The sequence below is a fragment of the Mirounga angustirostris genome, unplaced genomic scaffold (assembly GCF_029215605.1).
Source record: "Mirounga angustirostris isolate CCGP_5_RB_7025 unplaced genomic scaffold, mMirAng1.0.hap1 SCAF_9, whole genome shotgun sequence".
NCBI classification, from domain to species: Eukaryota; Metazoa; Chordata; class Mammalia; order Carnivora; family Phocidae; genus Mirounga; species Mirounga angustirostris.
The window spans coordinates 117,924,387-117,942,380 of record NW_026991717.1 but is presented as its reverse complement, the minus strand read 5'-3'; the positions used below and the strand labels follow the sequence as shown (position 1 = coordinate 117,942,380).

The 17,994-nt window shown below is 48.1% G+C and overlaps 1 protein-coding gene across 1 annotated transcript; it reads left to right on the top strand.

Moving 5' to 3' along the window:
- The first annotated feature begins 15,021 nt into the window (after positions 1-15,021).
- LOC123862464 (large ribosomal subunit protein eL31-like) lies at positions 15,022-15,640 on the top strand. Its single transcript, XM_045902003.3, has one exon. The coding sequence runs from the start codon at positions 15,220-15,222 to the stop codon at positions 15,568-15,570; it is 351 nt and encodes a 116-aa protein (XP_045757959.1). The 5' UTR covers positions 15,022-15,219; the 3' UTR covers positions 15,571-15,640.
- Positions 15,641-17,994: the final 2,354 nt, after the last annotated feature.

Here is a 17,994-nt window from a genome sequence, read left to right as displayed (position 1 = left end):
GAACTAGGTCTTTTTGTACCCATTTTGACACCTGAAGAGACTGAGGCTCAAGCACTTAAGTAACACGCCCACAGATGTAGTACAGAGCCAGGTTTCCAACCCAGGTGTCGATGTCCAGAGCTTTTGCTCTTCCTACACCCCAGGATGAAGTGGAGTATGCAGCAAACCTCTACTTGGATCCCTTCACAAGTTCACTTTCCACAGGGAGACTCTAGCCCTTTTTTTCCAAATGTATTAAAAAGAAAAGGCACAGGAGGGATTGAAGATCTTTTTGTGAGCTCTGCTAGAACTTCATGAAAAGGTGCTGACACCACAAAGTAAGAACCTGGATCCATCCCTGCCTCCTGGGATTAACCTATATTTCCCCATTGGCCCAGGAGCCAAGAGACAAAGAGAGACATGCTCCAGAGAGCCCTGGCAGCAGAAAAGTTTGGGCGAGTTCTGGGAGACTCTGACTTGCCCCAGGCTAGGGAGGGCACTACCTGGAGAGTTCTGCCAGAACTCTCTGTCTGAAGCTGTCACTTGGGCCCCAGCACCTCCTCCTTCCCCTCGCTCCTCCCCCATGCCTGACCCTGCCGAGGAGCACGTCCAGCACGAATTCCTCCAACCCTCAGATGCCTTTAGGATTTTATGTGTCTAAAGAGTTCCCTCCTTGACAAGCGGCATTAGTCAAGTTGAGTGGGTGGGAAGGGCATTTCTCTGGTGATCCAGGGCTGGAAGGACAGGGAGACCCTCCTCCCTCCCGGCCTTGGCAAGCAGCTCCTGCAGAGACCCATGTGGGTGGCAGTGAATCAGGAGGAGCCAGAGGGTCTCTTGCTGGGCAGGAATGCCCACAGGCCCCACCTTCTTCAGCCTCCTAGCAACTCATCCTGTCTGGGCCCGTGAAGGGGGTGGTGGTGCCAGGGAGTGGGTTCTCCCATGTCTGACTCCAACAACCAGTTTATTGTGATGATTCTATTTGTGTTCCCTGTGTTCTGTTTGACTTGGCAGCAGGGAAGGGAAAGGGCAACAGGTTCACTCCGGTTTGTACTGGGTGGTTCCTGCAGACACACCCAGGCATTAATGCCTGCGGCTTGCACCGGGGATGCCTTTACCTGGGGGCCCTCAATGTGCAAAAGCAAGGTGTGGGAAGTATTTCCTTTTTATGGACCAGCCAGGTGTGGTTGGCATTTCATCTATTCCTGTATTACTAACATCATTCAGAATCAGGTCAAAGGGCAGGCTGGCCAGACTCCCATCAGCCTGGGATCCAGGACCAGGGGATGGTTGATCATGTCCATTTGGGCTGGATTACCCTGAGTACCAACTACCAAGGGGCACCGTACCTCCTGGATCTAAAACAAAAATCCAAAGCCTGACAATTGGGTTCTACTCTGGGGAACTCATGTTCCCAAAGTTGAAATCTGGACTTTCCTAAAGCATCCAAAGTAGGGATTCTTCTCGTACAAGGTGATCCCATTCAAAGAGAACAGACTTCATGGTCAAATAGACTTAGTCTAGAACTCTGGATTTGCCCCCTTATTTACCTGAACCTTTATCTAGAACTAACATCTTTAGCACGTAGGAAATAACAGCTAACACTTCTGCTACCACATGCCTTTCTACCAAGCCTAAAAACTGCCCTCGCTCTGGACTCTGCACTCAAGGAAAGACGGTCATTTCCTGGGTGAAGGTGACAGCCATGGTCATCCAGCGAGCTCATAAAAGGGCCTTCAGAAGTGCACCAGCTTCAATGGGATCCCCACCCACCCCAGGAGCAAGAAGGAAGCCTTGCACAACCACACTCAGGCCTGTCAGGAAAGAGCATTCTGCTAGGCAAGCAGGCGTGGGCCTCTCTGTGCTCCTTCGCACACTGTGGGGGGGACGGGCGGTGGTGATGGCAGAGCCAGGCGAGGGTGCCAGGCGTAACCAAGCATGTCCAGCAGGCAAGGCTACAGAGCCCTTCCCTGAAGAAAGTGGTCCTGACCTAGACAGCCAGGTGATAAAACCATTTCCTCTACTGGAGAAGCCCGAGCACATGGCTTCAGGGCCTGGCAAGGCCACAGGCTTTGTTCATCAAGGCTGCCACTCCCTACCGGATGTGATAATGTACACTGTGGACTTAAGACACTTACAATTATTTCTTAAATGGAAGCAAGGTGTAGACAATTACCACTGCCCACATTTATTGAGCTCTTAGCGTGCTTTATGGGGCTGATATGGATTCATTTATTCAGTCCTTAAAACAACCCTATGAAGTATGTTCAATCATCTCCATTTGTCAGATGAAAAATTAACTTCTCCAAGTCTGCCTAGGCAATAAGTGACTATCAAACCCAGGACTGGCTGACTTCCAAGCCTGTGTGCTCTTAACTATCTAAAGCAAAGTGGACACCCTTCCTCTGAATCAGTGGAGACATGGGAACAGGGAGAAGTCTTGAGACAGGTCCCATATCGGACTGGAGGGTTCAAGGCCCCAAAGTCCAGTTTACTGGGGATCCTTGGGTCTATGCCTCCAGAAGCGTCATCTGATTTGGGCCCCCAGGTTCTCACTGGCCTCTCTAGAGCAACATGGGCCAGAGACAACTCTAGAAATTCCCTTAGGCTAACTAGATCCCATATACAAGTCTAAAGCTGGGCTGGAACCTTACTGACCCTACAAGAACAGAACAGGATGGAGGCAGAGACTAAGTACAAAACTATGACTCTCTTCTGGGTATCCGTACAGACAGGGCTTGGCTTCTGTGCTATGTCTGAGAGTGAGACTTGTCCATCTGGGTTTAGGTTCTATTCTGTGACTAGGATGGCATCATATAGGGCCAAAGCCAAAGCCCTCAAGGCACCTTTCTATTCCTGGCCCTTTTATGGCATCTCCTTTCCCTCTACCTCCTCCAATAACACACACACACACAAACACACACACACAGGCATTGGTATTATTAAGTAACACTGGCCCTGGAGCCAGACTCTCTGGATTCTAATCCTAGCTCTGCCACTTATTTGCAGAGCATTTATCTTTCAAATTACTTAAGCTTTCTGTACCTTAGTTTCCTTATCTGTAAATGGGGATGACAATAGTACCTTCCTTATAATGTTGTTAAGAGGCCAATGAGATAATGTATGTGTACGGCAAATGCTCAATACATGTTAGGCGTTGTTATTGTTGCGGTAGTTTGTTACTTCTTTGCATCCTTTTTTCTCTGGATATGAGATAAATTTGTTGAAAACTGGCTCTAAGCTATCACTTACTGGATTACTATTTATATTCCTCCTCCCATATCCTCTTGCTGTCAATCCTAACGGAGTCCTTTCTGAAGAAATTCAGGAATGGGTGCTTTTAAAATGGGGAAGAAATCCCATTAGATTAGGTCAGGGATCTTTGGGAAATTCCTTAAAGCCAATTTCTTTGAGAATTTTAATGGGTCAACTTGGGAAGGCAGCCAAAGCTATTAATTTGTAACAGCTGCTGAGAAATCACTGTCAACACCTCGGTATAGATCCTCTCTGTTGGGCACAGAGGTTAGGTCGAAAGTCATGAAACCTAAAATAATTAATGAGCAACAGCAATGTAGGGGATTACTAATGGCAAAATAAATAACCCTTTAAAACACACACACACACACACGCACACACACACACAGCTATGTCCCCCTGGAGACTCACCTCCTTTTCTTAGATTATCATCTCAGTCTGACTATAAACCACATCTTAATAGATTTAACTTCTGTTTGACTTCTACCATAAGGGCAAATACAAACCCATGTGCCCTACTAAATATAAGCCAATGATGATACGGGCCGAGGATAGAAAGTGAGCGACCCAGTGGGCGAGTAAGTGCCACGAAGCAGAGTCAAGATGAAGGGGTACCTTATCTCAAATCTGAACAAAGGAGTGTATTTCCTGTGAAGTCTGATGAGAAAATACAAAAAAAAAAAGTGTGGTTTGACTCCATCACACAAAGTTACAGTGGGTCTTGCCCTGGCGTAGAACTTTAAAGACCTGACAGCACATTTGTGGTTTGGTTGTGTTATCCGATTCTGGGGCTGATACCTGCTGCTTTTAGTTCATGGCTGTACAGTTTCCAGTCCTCCTCGGGGCTCTTACGTTATGGTTTTGGGTTGGCCACACATCTCTCTCCACTATTCGGATGGAACAGAAGCAAGGAACCCCCACAAAGAGACCATAAGAGACCAAAGAGATAGGGACTCACCATATGCCAGACACTGCTTTATCTACCTCATTTCACTCATGTTGTCCCCTTCACAGGTTAGGAAACTGGGGCTTAATACAAGTTAAATAATCGATCCAGCATCATACGAGTAGAAAGGTGTCGAGCCTGGATTCACACACGAGACCATACCATGTGATTGCCCAAATTGTGTCCTTACACACCAAATTATGCAGCATCACCATGGTCTTTCCCCCACCCACCTCTCTGCTTATGCTGTGCTTTGGCCTTTTCTCCTGAACAACCACTGAGGATGGCATGTCCAAATTTTCATCCCTCAAAGACCTTCTCCTCTGTTCTGCCATCCCACCCACTGCAGCCCAAAGCTGTCTCTGCACCCTCTGAACCTTTTATCTGGATCATTTACTTTGGCCCTGAAACATGCATTACCTTGCATTATTATTCAAGTGTTGTATTACGTAGGCTCCATCTCTCCACCTAAATTACAAGCCTCCAAAAGTCAGGATCACGTCGCTCCCCCCAGCTCAGCCTAAGACCTGTGGGCACAGTAGGGGTTAAGTGTCTGAACAAATGAAAGAAAATTCAAGGTAGATATTCCAAATGGAGCCTCTACCCAGAGATCATTTTCAGCAAGTTAGAGTCATTTTGTGCTCAGCCACTTATCTATCCATCTCTTTGTAGTGCCTGGCCCAATAAATAGGTGACCAATAAATATTTGGGAACAAAACAAAAACCTTTGGAGTGACTTGGGCATATTATCTTAACTCCTCCAAGTCTCAGTTGCCTTATCTGTAAAATGGGGCTAATGCTTGGAGTGCTTACATGTGACCGGAGACATGTGAAGCATGTCCCCTCAGAGCCCTTAGCTCCCACGACTATCATCACCACCATTATAATTTTCTAAACCTTCCACAGGAAATGGTTCCAGCAACTCAAAAATAAAGGACTTTGGTCACTAGTCTACGGGTAAGCGGTGGAAAATTGCCACAGGAGATGATCAAAACAATCCTGAGCAACCCTAAGACCCACAGTCTTCTGCATATTGCTATTTACCAGGTTCTGGGGTTTACGTTTTGTTTTTGATTGTGGCCAAGTCGGAACCCCCATGGTGTCTTCCTATGGAACTCAGCGAACAGTGGCTGCAGGGAGGGGCCTGCTTTTCCTTTCTTTATTAAGAAAAGGAAACAGGAAATCGAATGTAAAACCCTCCGACGGTTAGTGTCACACCGAAGTTGTGAATTTAACCACACCCCCGCCCGGAAATGAAAGTACAGTTCTCACTGTGATGTTCCCTCTCCTTCGTGGCCCACACGGTGTTTTTCAGATTTTAGTTAGATAGTGTAGATCAAAGGGCTGAGCTTGGGGGTAGGGGGCTGTCACTGGGTATTTGTTGATTTGGGCATACATTAGCACACAGATTTGAAATTGCACAAATGGAGACGGGACTCTCCCTGGCTCTGTGACAACGTGGCTCCTATCAGACGTCACAACCTAAGGGGTCCGCAGACTAGATTCTGAGCCCTGGACATGTTTTTCTGTGCCAGCCCACATCATGTATTTTAAAATGCGCTCCGTTGCCAATGCTGAAACATGAAGAGGTTTCATTGCATGCACATCCAATCTGGATTTACAACCTCCCTTGGGGGGAAATAGGGTAATAATGGGGGACAGCTGCCCCATTTAGGTGGGTGCTTGTTTCTGGTTCAGTGCAGCAGTCCACTGCAGTCATCTGCCTTCCCTGCCCTGCCTGCCCTGGGGGCATGTGAAATGCCAGGCTTCTGTCCTGTGTATCAAAGGCCGTCGCGAAGCTGCCACTCCCAAGGAGGCAGGTGTAGGTTTCTCCTCTCCAGTGTATGCAAGACTTCATTCTCACCTTACTCTTCCCTGCACAAGTCTCCTGCTTCCAGGTCACTAGTCCTGGCTACTCCCAAAACAGACAATTGTTCATAATCTGCCTAGCCTGAGCATAAGGAGAGTTTGTCATTTCTTCGCTCTTCTCTAGGGTTAGTCTGGATGGGAGGGATACTTACAAGGAAATTCTGGAGGAGCAAATCAGTTGAGGAGATATGGCCCCATCAGATCTTCCTCTGAACGACACATTTTCCTTTAATTGATGGGGTGGACTTCTTGTTTGGCCACCCAACACTCATTCTTGCTTCTTCTGGCAACCAAACCTCTCCTTCCATAGCTGGGTCCTAGAGCTCCTAGATGAAACCTTGCCTGACACAGACTCGCCCCCAGACTTTCCGGTTTCATGAGCTGCTCCCTAGAAACTAGCCCTAAACTTTTCTACATATTCAGTCTATATATTTAAACCACCCCCGGTTCATGCTACAGATTCTTTTCACAATTGTCCGTCTTAACTACCATCTTTGCCATCACTCCATGTCACTTCCCTGATAAGAACTTCAAGCTCTCAGAACTGCTGGGCAAATACTTCTGGACACGGGTGACTTTCAGGTATGGCAGCCCAGTGAGGTGGTGTTGAGTTGGCTCCATGGTCTCCAGCAAACAGGAATTACCTGCACACCTGAGGCAGGTAACAAGTAAACAACAGGTGATCATTAGCCTTTAGGATACTGTACTTTTAATCTGTCGGCCATTGGCAGAGAGGTGTCCATGTGCAATGTGCTCCTTGAGGACGAGGACTAAGCCTTAGTCCCAGTTTAGTTCCAGAGCCTCGGCAGTGTGCCTGGCATGCGTGGTACAGAATAATTTATAATAATTTATATTAGATAATCATATATTGAGTAAATAAAGAGAACACCTGTTGAATGCTTTGGGTCAGGGCATCTAGAAATAAGACTCACTCTGAGTCCTCTGTGGAGTTGCTGCTAAGCCCTGAGTAACACGACTGACCTGGATCCATAAGCTTTGTTAATAATGATGTCATGCTGACATTCATACAGGATTTCCACATAGTTTCTCTCATTCTTATGTGCTGAGGGAAAACACACACTTTGCATGCCATCAACAGACAGTTTGAAGAGGGAACACAGTGGTATAGAATAGTGGTTACCAATCTGGGAGCGAGAGCCAGACTGCTTAGGTCTAAATACTAGCTCTTCCAGGGGCGCCTGGCTGGCTCAGTCGGGGAGCATGCGACTCTTGGTCTCGGGGTCATGAGTTCGAGCCCCACGCTGGGTGTACAGATTACTTAAATAAAAATAAATAAATAAATCTTCACTCTTCCATTTACTAGCAGTGTGGTCTTGGGCACGTTATGTAATCTGTCTGGCTTCATTTCCCCATCTGTAAAATGGGGATATTAAGAATACTCATCATGGGAGCACCTGGATGGCTCAGTTGGTTGGGTGTTGGACTCTTGATGTCGGTTCAGGTCGTGGTCTCGGGGTCTCGGGATCGAGCCCGCGTCGGGCTCCACACTCGGCGAAATCCGCTTCTCTCCTTCTCCCTCTCCTCTCTCTCTCTCTCTCTCTCAAATAAATAAATAAATAAATCTAAAAAAAAAAATAATACCCATCATAAAGTTTTAAGGATATAGAACATTTAGAAGAGCAACAAGCATGCAGTTAGCACTCAGTAAACTTAGCTAGTGTCCTCACTCTGGAGAGCCCTATCATGTGACTTTTTTTTTTTAAGATTTTATTTTTGGAGCGCCTGGGTGGCCCAGTAAGTTAAGTGTATGCCTTCGGCTTAGGTCATGATCTAGGGGTCCTGGGATGGAGCCCTGCGTTGGGCTCTCTGCTCAGCAGGGAGTCTGCTTCTCCTTCTCACTCTCCCTTTGTGCTCTCCCTCCCTCCCCCCCACCTCTCTTTTTCAAATAAATAAATAAAATCTTTTTTAAAAAAGATTTTATTTTTAAGTAATCTCTACACCCAACATGGGGCTCAAACTTATAAACCTGAGATTGAGAATTGCATCCTCTACTGACTGAGCCAGCCAAGCAAGCCCTGGTCAGGTAACTTTTAAAAAAGAAACCAAAACAAGTGACAGATACGAGATCCTCTACAATCTCTCCCTCATTGTGCCCCATAAACCTGAATGCACTACTGATTTTGAAATATCTTATATACTGAGCACAGAATATATTGTTTTAACTTGTTCTGCTCCCTGGAAGGTGTTCCAATTCATTATCCATTTCTTGGCAGGGAAAGCACATGCCTTTTGGGCGATGGTAAGAGTGCCTAATACAGATAATCTCTTGACTACGCACCCACGCTGTAAACTGAGTCCCCTCTCCTCCTCGTCCTCAGCTGCGGAATCTGCTTCCCCTTTCTCCTCAGTGGCCCAGCGTCACCTCATTCAGAGGGAGCTCCTCTAACCTCTGCGGCTGTTCTAAACTTGTGGGCAGGCCAACAGCCAGCCTTTCTTCTCTGCCCTCCCAGCTCCCATTCGCACAGATTCTCTGCTGCCCCGCTCTGCCATGGCAGGGGGAGTGTCTGTCAGGATGCAGGAGCCTAAAAAAGGCACTGTTTGAAATTCCGAAAGTTTTCCCCAAAATGCCATTTATGGTTGCCACCTCCCCCACAGCCAGTTTACGCCTGGGTTAATAGCATTGTTATTCTATCACTGGCCAATTTTGAGAAAGGGACAAAGGACTTAGGACAACCAATGCACACACACACATCTGTCTTCTTGGAAGATCCGTAGGCAGCTTCCAACACAGAGTTAAATGAAAATATTTGGGGCAGTGATGCCTTGAGAGTATAGAAAAGCTAGACTCTAAGAAAGCCCAATAAATGAAAATGTGAGCATTAAAACAGATGAATTAAGTGGTAATTAACCATCTTTTAAAACAGTATTTCCTGGGGCACCTGGGTGGCTCAGTCCGTTAGGCGTCTGCCTTCGGCTCAGGTCATGATCCCAGGGTCCTGGGATCGAACCCCGCATCGGGCTCCCTGCTTCGCGGGAAGCCTGCTTCTCCCTCTCCCACTCCCCCTGCTTGTGTTCCCTCTTTCGCTGTGTCTCTCTCTGTCAAATAAAACAAACAAACAAACAAACAAAAACAGTATTTCCTGGGGCACCTGGGTGGCTCAGTCTGTTAGGCGTCTGTCTTTGGCTCAGGTCATGATCCCCTGTTCAACGGGGAGCCTGCTTCTCCCTCTCCCTCTGCCGCCCCCCCTGCTTGTGCTCTCTCTATTGAATGAATAAATAAAATCTTTAAAGGAAAGAAAAATAATAAAATAAAACAGTATTTCCTATATGAAATCTCTTTCAGGGATTTCATGAAAGAGCCTCTCTCACTACATTTGAAGTCTGACTTACAGTATGGGGCCTCCTCTACTGCTGCCTCTGTTTCTTCAAAAATACCAAGGGCCAGCTATCACCAGAACTGCCAAGCTCAAGTCCCTGACCGAAGCTGGCTTATCCTCATTCCGCCAGGTACGTGCGAGGCACTCAGCGCACTGCCTTCTCGCCTGTGCCGGAGGCGGGCCTCTCCCGAGGGTGGCCTAACAGAGGAGCAGTCCCCCGCTGGGCGGGAGCTGTGAGATCCTGAGGCTCATGCTAGAATCACAGCTACCTTGGCAGTTCTTGGTGTGACCGTGCGGAGGGCAGGGAGAGGGGCCTGAGGCCCTCCCGGAGGGGCACTCAGGTCCCAAGGCAAGTCCTCCCCCTCTCCCACCATAGGCACCTGGCGGAATGGGGTGCAGAAAAGGCAGCGTGTGCAGACAGCTGGCAGGAAAGGTGCTGAGCACTGAGAGACAGGTGCTACCCTAATCGCTCTAACTGAACGGCAGCCCTACCTGGGTGACAAGGCACTGAGGCAGGACGTGCCCTCTGTCTTCGGCTTTGGAGACAGATGACTGTAGGGCCCACTGTCGATGTTCATGGTCAGCTTTCCCAGGACCCGCCCTTTCCTCCTCAACTTCATTGACATTTCCTACCAGCCCTCTCTCTATCTCTCTACCTCATGACATTTGAAGAACTTGTAGCTCTGAAATGCAGCTTCTGCTCAAATTCAGTCATTCCTTCAACAGACTTTTGTTGCAGGCTGAGTAGTGGGCCAGATCAGGAGCTATACAGTCCTGGTCTTCTAGAAGACCATGGTCTGGGCAGAACGGACAGCGGAGCATTTCAACACCACGGTGGAGGAGAGCCTGATGCCTGATCCAGGCATGGAGGGGTTAACACAACTTCCTGGAGAAGGTGATGCTTAAGATGAGGCCTGAAGGGAGCTGGGGTGGGGAGGGGGGGGCGGGTGTGGATATGACTGGAAGAGCATCCCAAGTAGATGGAACAGTCCATGCTAACATACAGAAGACAAGAGAGTTTCACACATTTAGGGGATTACAAGCTGTTCAATAAGTTTTAAGGCATCAGGGGGTGGAATGAAGGAGGTGAGAGGAGACCCACTTCCAGGGAGGGTTGAGAGGGTTGCTATGTGACCCAAGCCAGAGAGATAAGCAGGCCCCAGATCACGGAGAGCCTTGTCTGCCTGTGAAAGCATATGTGTTTTCTCTGGAGAGAGAAATGAAGAGGATTCAAAGAGATTTGCGCAGTGGGGTGACCATATACAGGTTTTAGAAAGGTCACTTTGACAGTAGGGGGTTGGGGGACAGGTAGGGGAGGTTGGGGAGCAGTGAGGTGACCACCAAGGAGCTGGAGTAGTGAGCTCCTGCCTTCAGTCAGGGGTGGGGGTGGGGGGACAAGAGTGGTGAGATTCTGCTTAAGTCAATCATTAACAAACAAGACACCCAGTGATTCATTTACACCTTCCCCATTCCTAGCTTCGTTTCCCCATCAGGCCCCTACCAGCCTCATCTCTGATTCTGGTCCGGTTCCCTTTCCTGCTTCCTTAGCCACTCCCTTCACTGGCAAGCTCAAAGGTGCAGGTCCCATGCAGCAGGCTTCCCAGATCCTTCTGGTTTTCTACATGGAAAGCTCCTGAGCTGTTTCTCTCTAAAGTCCCTTAGAAGTGCTTTGGCCAGTGGGAGAGAAGGGTCTTCAACACCTTTCAAAGAGCAGCGCAGAAACAGTGCCACGGTCAAGTTACTAGTAACGGGAGCCCCACCTGCTATGGTAGCTGCTGGTGATGGGAAAACTCGAATGAGAAACATCAGGGCCAGCCTGAGGTCTCACATTTTGTCGGAATCCAAGAGCCGAGCTGCATGCATGCCAAATCTTCACTCCGCTGGGTAATGCCTGATGAGCTCCATCATGTCAGCCAGAATACACCCTGGAGATTATATATGGGAAACACGTCGCTCCCCAAGTACAGAACATCTCCTTTCCCTGGCTTGTGTTGGAGAACAGGACAAACACCTGTGTGATAAGGTCATTGAGCTCTGTTAGGCTTGTTCTGTGTGAATAATTCATATTTTGGGAAACCTGGCTCTTTCAAATTCATAGACTAATAAGCTACATTATATTGGGATTTTGTCGTATGTTCCTTATTCAAAATTGAAATATCTAAAAATATTTATTAAGGTTCAATACTGGGAGATACAAAGATAAATTAGATACCATACATGGCTAACTTTTGCAAGCACCTGTCTTTATACAATGACCACAATCCTAGCACCAGAAGGGTTTTGGGATCTATAAGGAAATTTTTTTCCAGGTAAAATTTGTCCCCAACGATGTGGGAAATAACCACCTTCTGTCATCAACCCATCCCTAAATTCATGCTTTCACATTTGTGCATCTAGCTGCTGCTCCTGATTCCAGACAAAAAATCCCTGCCATTCAGAGGCCGAGCTGTTTGTGCATAATTTATGAAACTCTTGGGTTCCTTCAAAATGAAAAGAGTTACTGAAATAGAAGTTCTCTTATCACCGCGCCAGCAGCAGACCCATAACATCATCTCACAAACGCGCTCTGTCCTAAAGCCCAGAGCACACACGGTCTTGTTCCTCCATCAGAAAGATCTTTCCATTCCCTTCCAAAACAATCCATCTTCGAGCGCAATCCTCCCCTCCCAGTTATATGCAGGCCTCCCCACCCAGTGAATTGGCAGGAGCGCGCGTGCACGCACACACACACACGCACACACACACGCGCGCGTGCTCCCTGCCAGCACACACCTCCCTCCTCATTCCCCAAGAGCCCCGGGGGTGTGTGTGTGAATGTCTGAGCTGATGACATATTGTGACAGAAGGAGCGAGAGGGAGGCACAACCACAAAGCGATGCAGGTCACAGCAATAGGCTTTATATAACCCAGAGCCATGGAGAGACCCGAAATAGCAGCCTCCTGCTGCTCGGTTAGTCTCCTCCATCAACCAGGGATAAAATTAGAGCAGGCACTGACGTGCACCTGCGTCTGCACTGGGACTCCAGGGAGACGGGGAGAACAGGCTCGACTCCCTGCCATCGGCCACGCAGACTGCCAGATCCTTCAGGCCCCATCTGTCACCATCCAGAGAGGGGCGTGTGTGTGTGTGTGTGTGTGTGTGTACCCGGGCTGTACGTGCACCCCATGTGGAGCCCTACTCTGAGAACATTTCAAGGGAATGGCAAGGAGCTGGTGCAAGGAGCTTGGTCCGATGGGGCTTTGAGAAGGATGTTCCAGGCCTTTTGCAAGGAAGTCAGTGTCCACACCCTCTTTTACTTCACAGTTCCTCTTCACTTCCTTCCACACCACCACTGTCTGGCCTGTATGGGGTCAAGGTCGGCTGAGGTCAAGGATATCCCCCCCCGCCCCGCTTTTGAACCCCATTCTGCAAAACAAACAATAAAACCAAAATCTTACCGTGTTTATTTCAGTTCCACCAAACACACACAATCTGGAGGTAAAAAGGTGGGGCCAAGAAGTCAAGAGAAGGGACAAGCCTGGGTGATTTAGCTGATTGTTCTGTAGGCCGCCTCAGGGCCTTGACCTTACGTGGAAGCCACGATCACTGCTCACAGGTGTGATGGGCAGAACTGCTGTCCAGCCGAGGCAGCTGGGTGATTTGTTTTCTTTTTCTGCTTGAGGGAGGGCAGGGAGGTTGATTCCCCTTGCCTCCCCCACCCCGAAATATATGTATATATAGTTACAGGTTTGTTATCTTGATCCCTGAGGACCATATATAAATTCCAAGGGAGAAAATGCAGCTGTCCCCAGGAACCAGAGACCAGAAAAATGACATGAAGAATAAGACAGAATGAAACTGGGTTGCGATTTTTTGAAGGAAGTCATCATCCTGTACTGGTACCTCTGAAATTCTGCTAGTACACGTTCACTCCTGGGGGGTGAGGGTGTTTCTGACCTTTGATCTCTCTTTTAAGTAAATACTTCAGAGAGAGGTAACATGTTCAACTATTTCACACTGAGGTATCAGTGATTTGTCAGATTCTTTTCCTCTCAAGGTAAACTGAATATATCCTGGAGCTCCCATGTGGCCCAGGATCTGCACCGTATCATCTCCCAAAACAAAACCACACATACACAGGAGAAATAATCTAAACTAATTAAAAACGAGTTTAAAAATTCATTCCCATTTTTATTTAAATATCGAGAAGAGAAAAAAGGGATCTGCTCGGTAAACATAGCCACACTTCTGAACCTCCCCTTTCTTCTCCTCTCTGAACTTTATAGCTGCTCTGAACCCCCTAAAACTTCCAGACACCCAGCCCTCATGGATGTTTCTCTCCCCCTCCCAACTTCTTCTCACTTAGCTCTTCATTTCTGTGTGGATTGCCTAGCATCTCGGGCTTCCTCTAGTCTTTCCAATATGTCCACTGTTTGGCTTCTCCACACACACACAAAGGAACATCCAGAAGCTGACTCAGTAAGCTAGAATCCGGTCCCCCTTAGAAGCCTGGGCACAAGGGTTCAGTGTGGATATTCATCCTGTTAGACCAACTTGACTTTGAGGCACAGATGGGTAAGGTCAGGGATCCCTGGGGAGAGACCTTCAGGGAAAGGACTTATTTTTTGACAGTTTTTGTCTCTAGCCTACCTTGTCAGGTTTCAGGAATTGAGGCCCAGAACTCGTTGAAAGAACAAGGTGTTCATGACTTAATATTATATCTACTTTTTCTCCACACCCCACCCCACACCACTATGTATGGCCCCACTAGACAATTCCTTTGCCACTGAACAGACTTCTTCATACCCTTGTACCTTTATTTATAGTCTTCTGTCCCCATAATGTTCTTCCCACCCTTCTCTCTTCCCTTCCCAACAGCCTCCCTTCCTTGGAACACTGAAGTGCTAGAGCCTGTAGCCCTTAAATCCATTCTTCGGTACTTGACATAAAGGTTGCCCACCCTGGCACTTTCCTCTCCCTGCTCCCTCCCCTACTGTTGGTAGGCAGAATTCTAAGGTAGCCGCCAAGATTCCTGCCCTCTCGCATACATGCCTTGCATACCCCTGAGTGTGGGGTAGGTAGGACCTGTGGATATGATGTGATATTACCCCCTTGATTTTGGCAAAAGGGATTTTGCCGATGTAATTAATGGCCCTAATCAGTTGACGTTGAGTTAATCAAAAGGGAGATTATCCTCAGTGGGTCTGGCCGAATCAGGGGAGCCCTTCAAAAGAGGGGTTAGGGGCGCCTGGGTGGCTCAGTTGGTTAAGCGACTGCCTTCGGCTCAGGTCATGATCCTGGAGTCTCAGGATCGAGTCCCGCATCGGGCTCCCTGCTCGCCAGGGAGTCTGCTTCTCCCTCTGCCCCTCCCCCCTCTCATGTGCTCTCTCTCATTCTCTCTCTCTGAAATGGATAAATAAAATCTTTAAAAAAAAAAAAAAAAAAGAGGGGTTGGGACCCTCCCTGAAATCAGAGAATCTCCAACTGGCCTTGAAGAAGTAAGATGCCATGTTGTGAGAGGGCCAATGGAAGGGGCCATGTGACAAGGACTTGAGGGTGGCCTCTGGTTGCTGAGGATGATCCCCACTGACAGCTAGAAGGAAAAGAGGGACTTTTTTTTTTTTTAAAAGATTTTATTTATTTATTTGACAGAGAGAGAGACAGTGAGAGAGGGAACACAAGCAGGGGGAGTGAGAGAGGGAGAAGCAGGCTTCCTGCGGAGCAGGGAGCCCGATGCGGGGCTCGATCCCAGGACCCTGGGATCATGACCTGAGCCAAAGGCAGACGCTTAACAACCGAGCCACCCAGGCACCCAAGAGGGACTTTAATCGCCTTTCCAACCAGGGCCTGGCAGAATGGCTCCTGAGAAGAAGGGTGGCGAGAAGAAGGGCCGTTCTGCCATCGACGAGGTAGTGACCAGAGAATACACCATCAACATTCACAAGCACATCCATGGAGTGGGTGTCAAGAAGCGTGCCCCTCGGGCACTCAGAGAGATCTGGAAATTTGCCACGAAGGAGATGGGAACTCCAGGTGTGCGCATTGACACCAGGCTCAAGAAAGCTGTCTGGGCCAAAGGAATAAGGAATGTTCCATACCATATCCGTGTGCGGTTGTCCAGAAAACATAACGAGGATGAAGATTCACCAAACAAGCTCTACACACTGGTTACCTATGTACCTGTCACGGCTTTCAAAAATCTATAGACAGTTAATGTGGATGAGAACTAATCGCTGATTGTCAAATAAAGGTATAAAACTGCAAAAAAAAAAAAAAGAGGGACTTTAATCATACAGGCACAAGGAACTAAATTCTGCCAATAACCACATGAACTTGGAAGAGTACCAAGCTCCAGAAAGGCATGCAGCCAAAAGACACCTTGATTACAACCTGATGAGACCCCGAGCAGAGGATCTAGCTAAGCAGTGCCTGGACTCCTGACACACAGAAACTATGAGGTAATAAATGTTTGTTGTTTAAGCCACTAAGTTTGCGGTAATTTGCTAGGTGACAAATTAGGAGAAAACGAGTACCAGCCCCCTCCTGAGAATGAATGAATCATCCTCTGGACTCCACTCTTGCCACTGTTATAACCCCAGCTCCTACCGTGCCTGGGTGGCTCAGTCGGTTAAGCGGCTGCCTTCGGCTCAGGTCATGATCCCAGGGTCCTGGGATCAAGCCCCGCTTCGGGCTCCCTGCTCTGCGGGGATCCTGCTTCTCCCTCTCCCTCTGCTGCTCCCCCTGCTTGTGCTCTTGCTCTCTCTATCAAATAAATAAATAAAATCTTTAAAAAAAAATCCCTCCCCCTCACACTATAGCATGATCTTGCCCGCACTTCTGTCAACCCCATTATCACTGCAAGCCCGGTCTCAGTCCTCTCTGGGCCTGGCACCCACCAGGATCTGGAAGCCAGTAAGTAATAGTGGTAGTGAAGCTATACATGTTTGTTGAGTTCCCATCGTGCAAAACCAATCGCTTTCATCTCCATTCACTGACTATTTTAAGCAGGAGCAATCTTTTTGACCTCATATGTGAGCAGGCCTGGCTCAATTCTCCATGACAGTTTGTATTAATGTAATGCATCTCATAATGGCCCCTGAAACAATCTATTGTTTCAGAGCTCCCCTCTAGCTTTAGGCTATCATGTTTCCCTGGATGTGCTGGGAACATCAGATCCTCTGTAACAGCATCTTTGAAATTGCATGTAATGATGCTAATCCTTAGCAGGCTGTGGGCCCCTGGCAAGATTGTACTTAAATTCTCAGGTCTCAACTCTTAGCCAAATCTCGTCTCGCCCAGGGGCCTCTAGGACCTCCCCCAAAGCACACCAAAGCATCTCTGCTTAGCTGTTAGCCAACAGCCTCTGTATCTCCTGTGGATGGTATGGGTTTCATTGTTGCAAAGACGCTTACACCGGCCCCTCCATGGGTCCTGACGTTGGTTTAGAAATTACTGTCACTGAAGCCCACATATGACCATAGAAACAGGGGACAGGTCTATGAGGTTGATTTGCCTAATTCCTAGCCTGCCTTATGTACACACGTAAACACATACCCAGACATGCATCACATACGCGCCTTCTTTATTGGCTCCACCAATAATATAAAATACCTGTAACAGGGGACAGAGCTTTATAGTTCTCTTTGTGTAAAAAGATTTATGGAGTAAAAAGCTCCTGACTGGGACTCTGGGTACACCCAAGGCACACATTTCCATTACCACCATTTTGCAACCCTGGCCAGAATTTCCTTTGGCCTTAGGAAGAAGAAGGAGGGATTTCTCACGGATCAGGGAATCCAAGCCAAGGACCCTGGGGGCAGGGACAGAAGGGGAAATGAGTGGGGCCGACAGGCAAACTCTGTGCCTTTGTTTTAGACATTCCTGATGCTTACTGGATATAGACACCTTTCTCTGAGTGGTTCCCTTGCATGCAAAATGGGCACAATAATCACTTACCTCATGGGATTGTTTGAAGGGTGACAGGAAAAAGCGCATGTCAGGCACACAGCCTATAAAGCCTGGCGTACAGAAAGCCACCCAATGCCCTTCAGCTAGTATGATCATTTGGCTCGTAATCAGGCTCAAAGGGGGTCTTCTAGGGTCTCAGACATCGGATGGTAATTGGCCTGCCCCCAGAGTTGTCGGTTGCTCGTTTGGGTCTTAGGGTCTGTCTGGAAGGTGAGCAGGTCTGATGGACACCTCATTATAGCCTGTTCCCCAGTCACCTCACCCCCACGGCGGGAGTGGCGAAGAAGGCATTAGGCAAGAACCCCAGTGAGTGAGACAATAGGTGGGAATGATGAAACAGGAAGTGTGGTTTGTAAGCAAGTACCAGCAGAAAACCACTCATGGAGAATACCTACCTCGGGCCGCTGATTGGGTCTGAGCCATCACTCGACTCAAGCTTCTACGGGAAGGTCTGTGCCAGTGCCCAAAAGTTAAAGAACGCGGCCCTTAGGTCACCAGGGAAATAGACTTAGTTGGAGACCAAGGACTCATTTGAGACAGCACAGGCTTTGGCCTTCTGGGTTCAAATCTTGGGTCACCCCATTATTATGTGACCTTGGGCCCATTATTCAACCTCTCCGAGCCTCAGCTTCCTTATCTTTGAAAGAGGCAGGGCTTTGGGA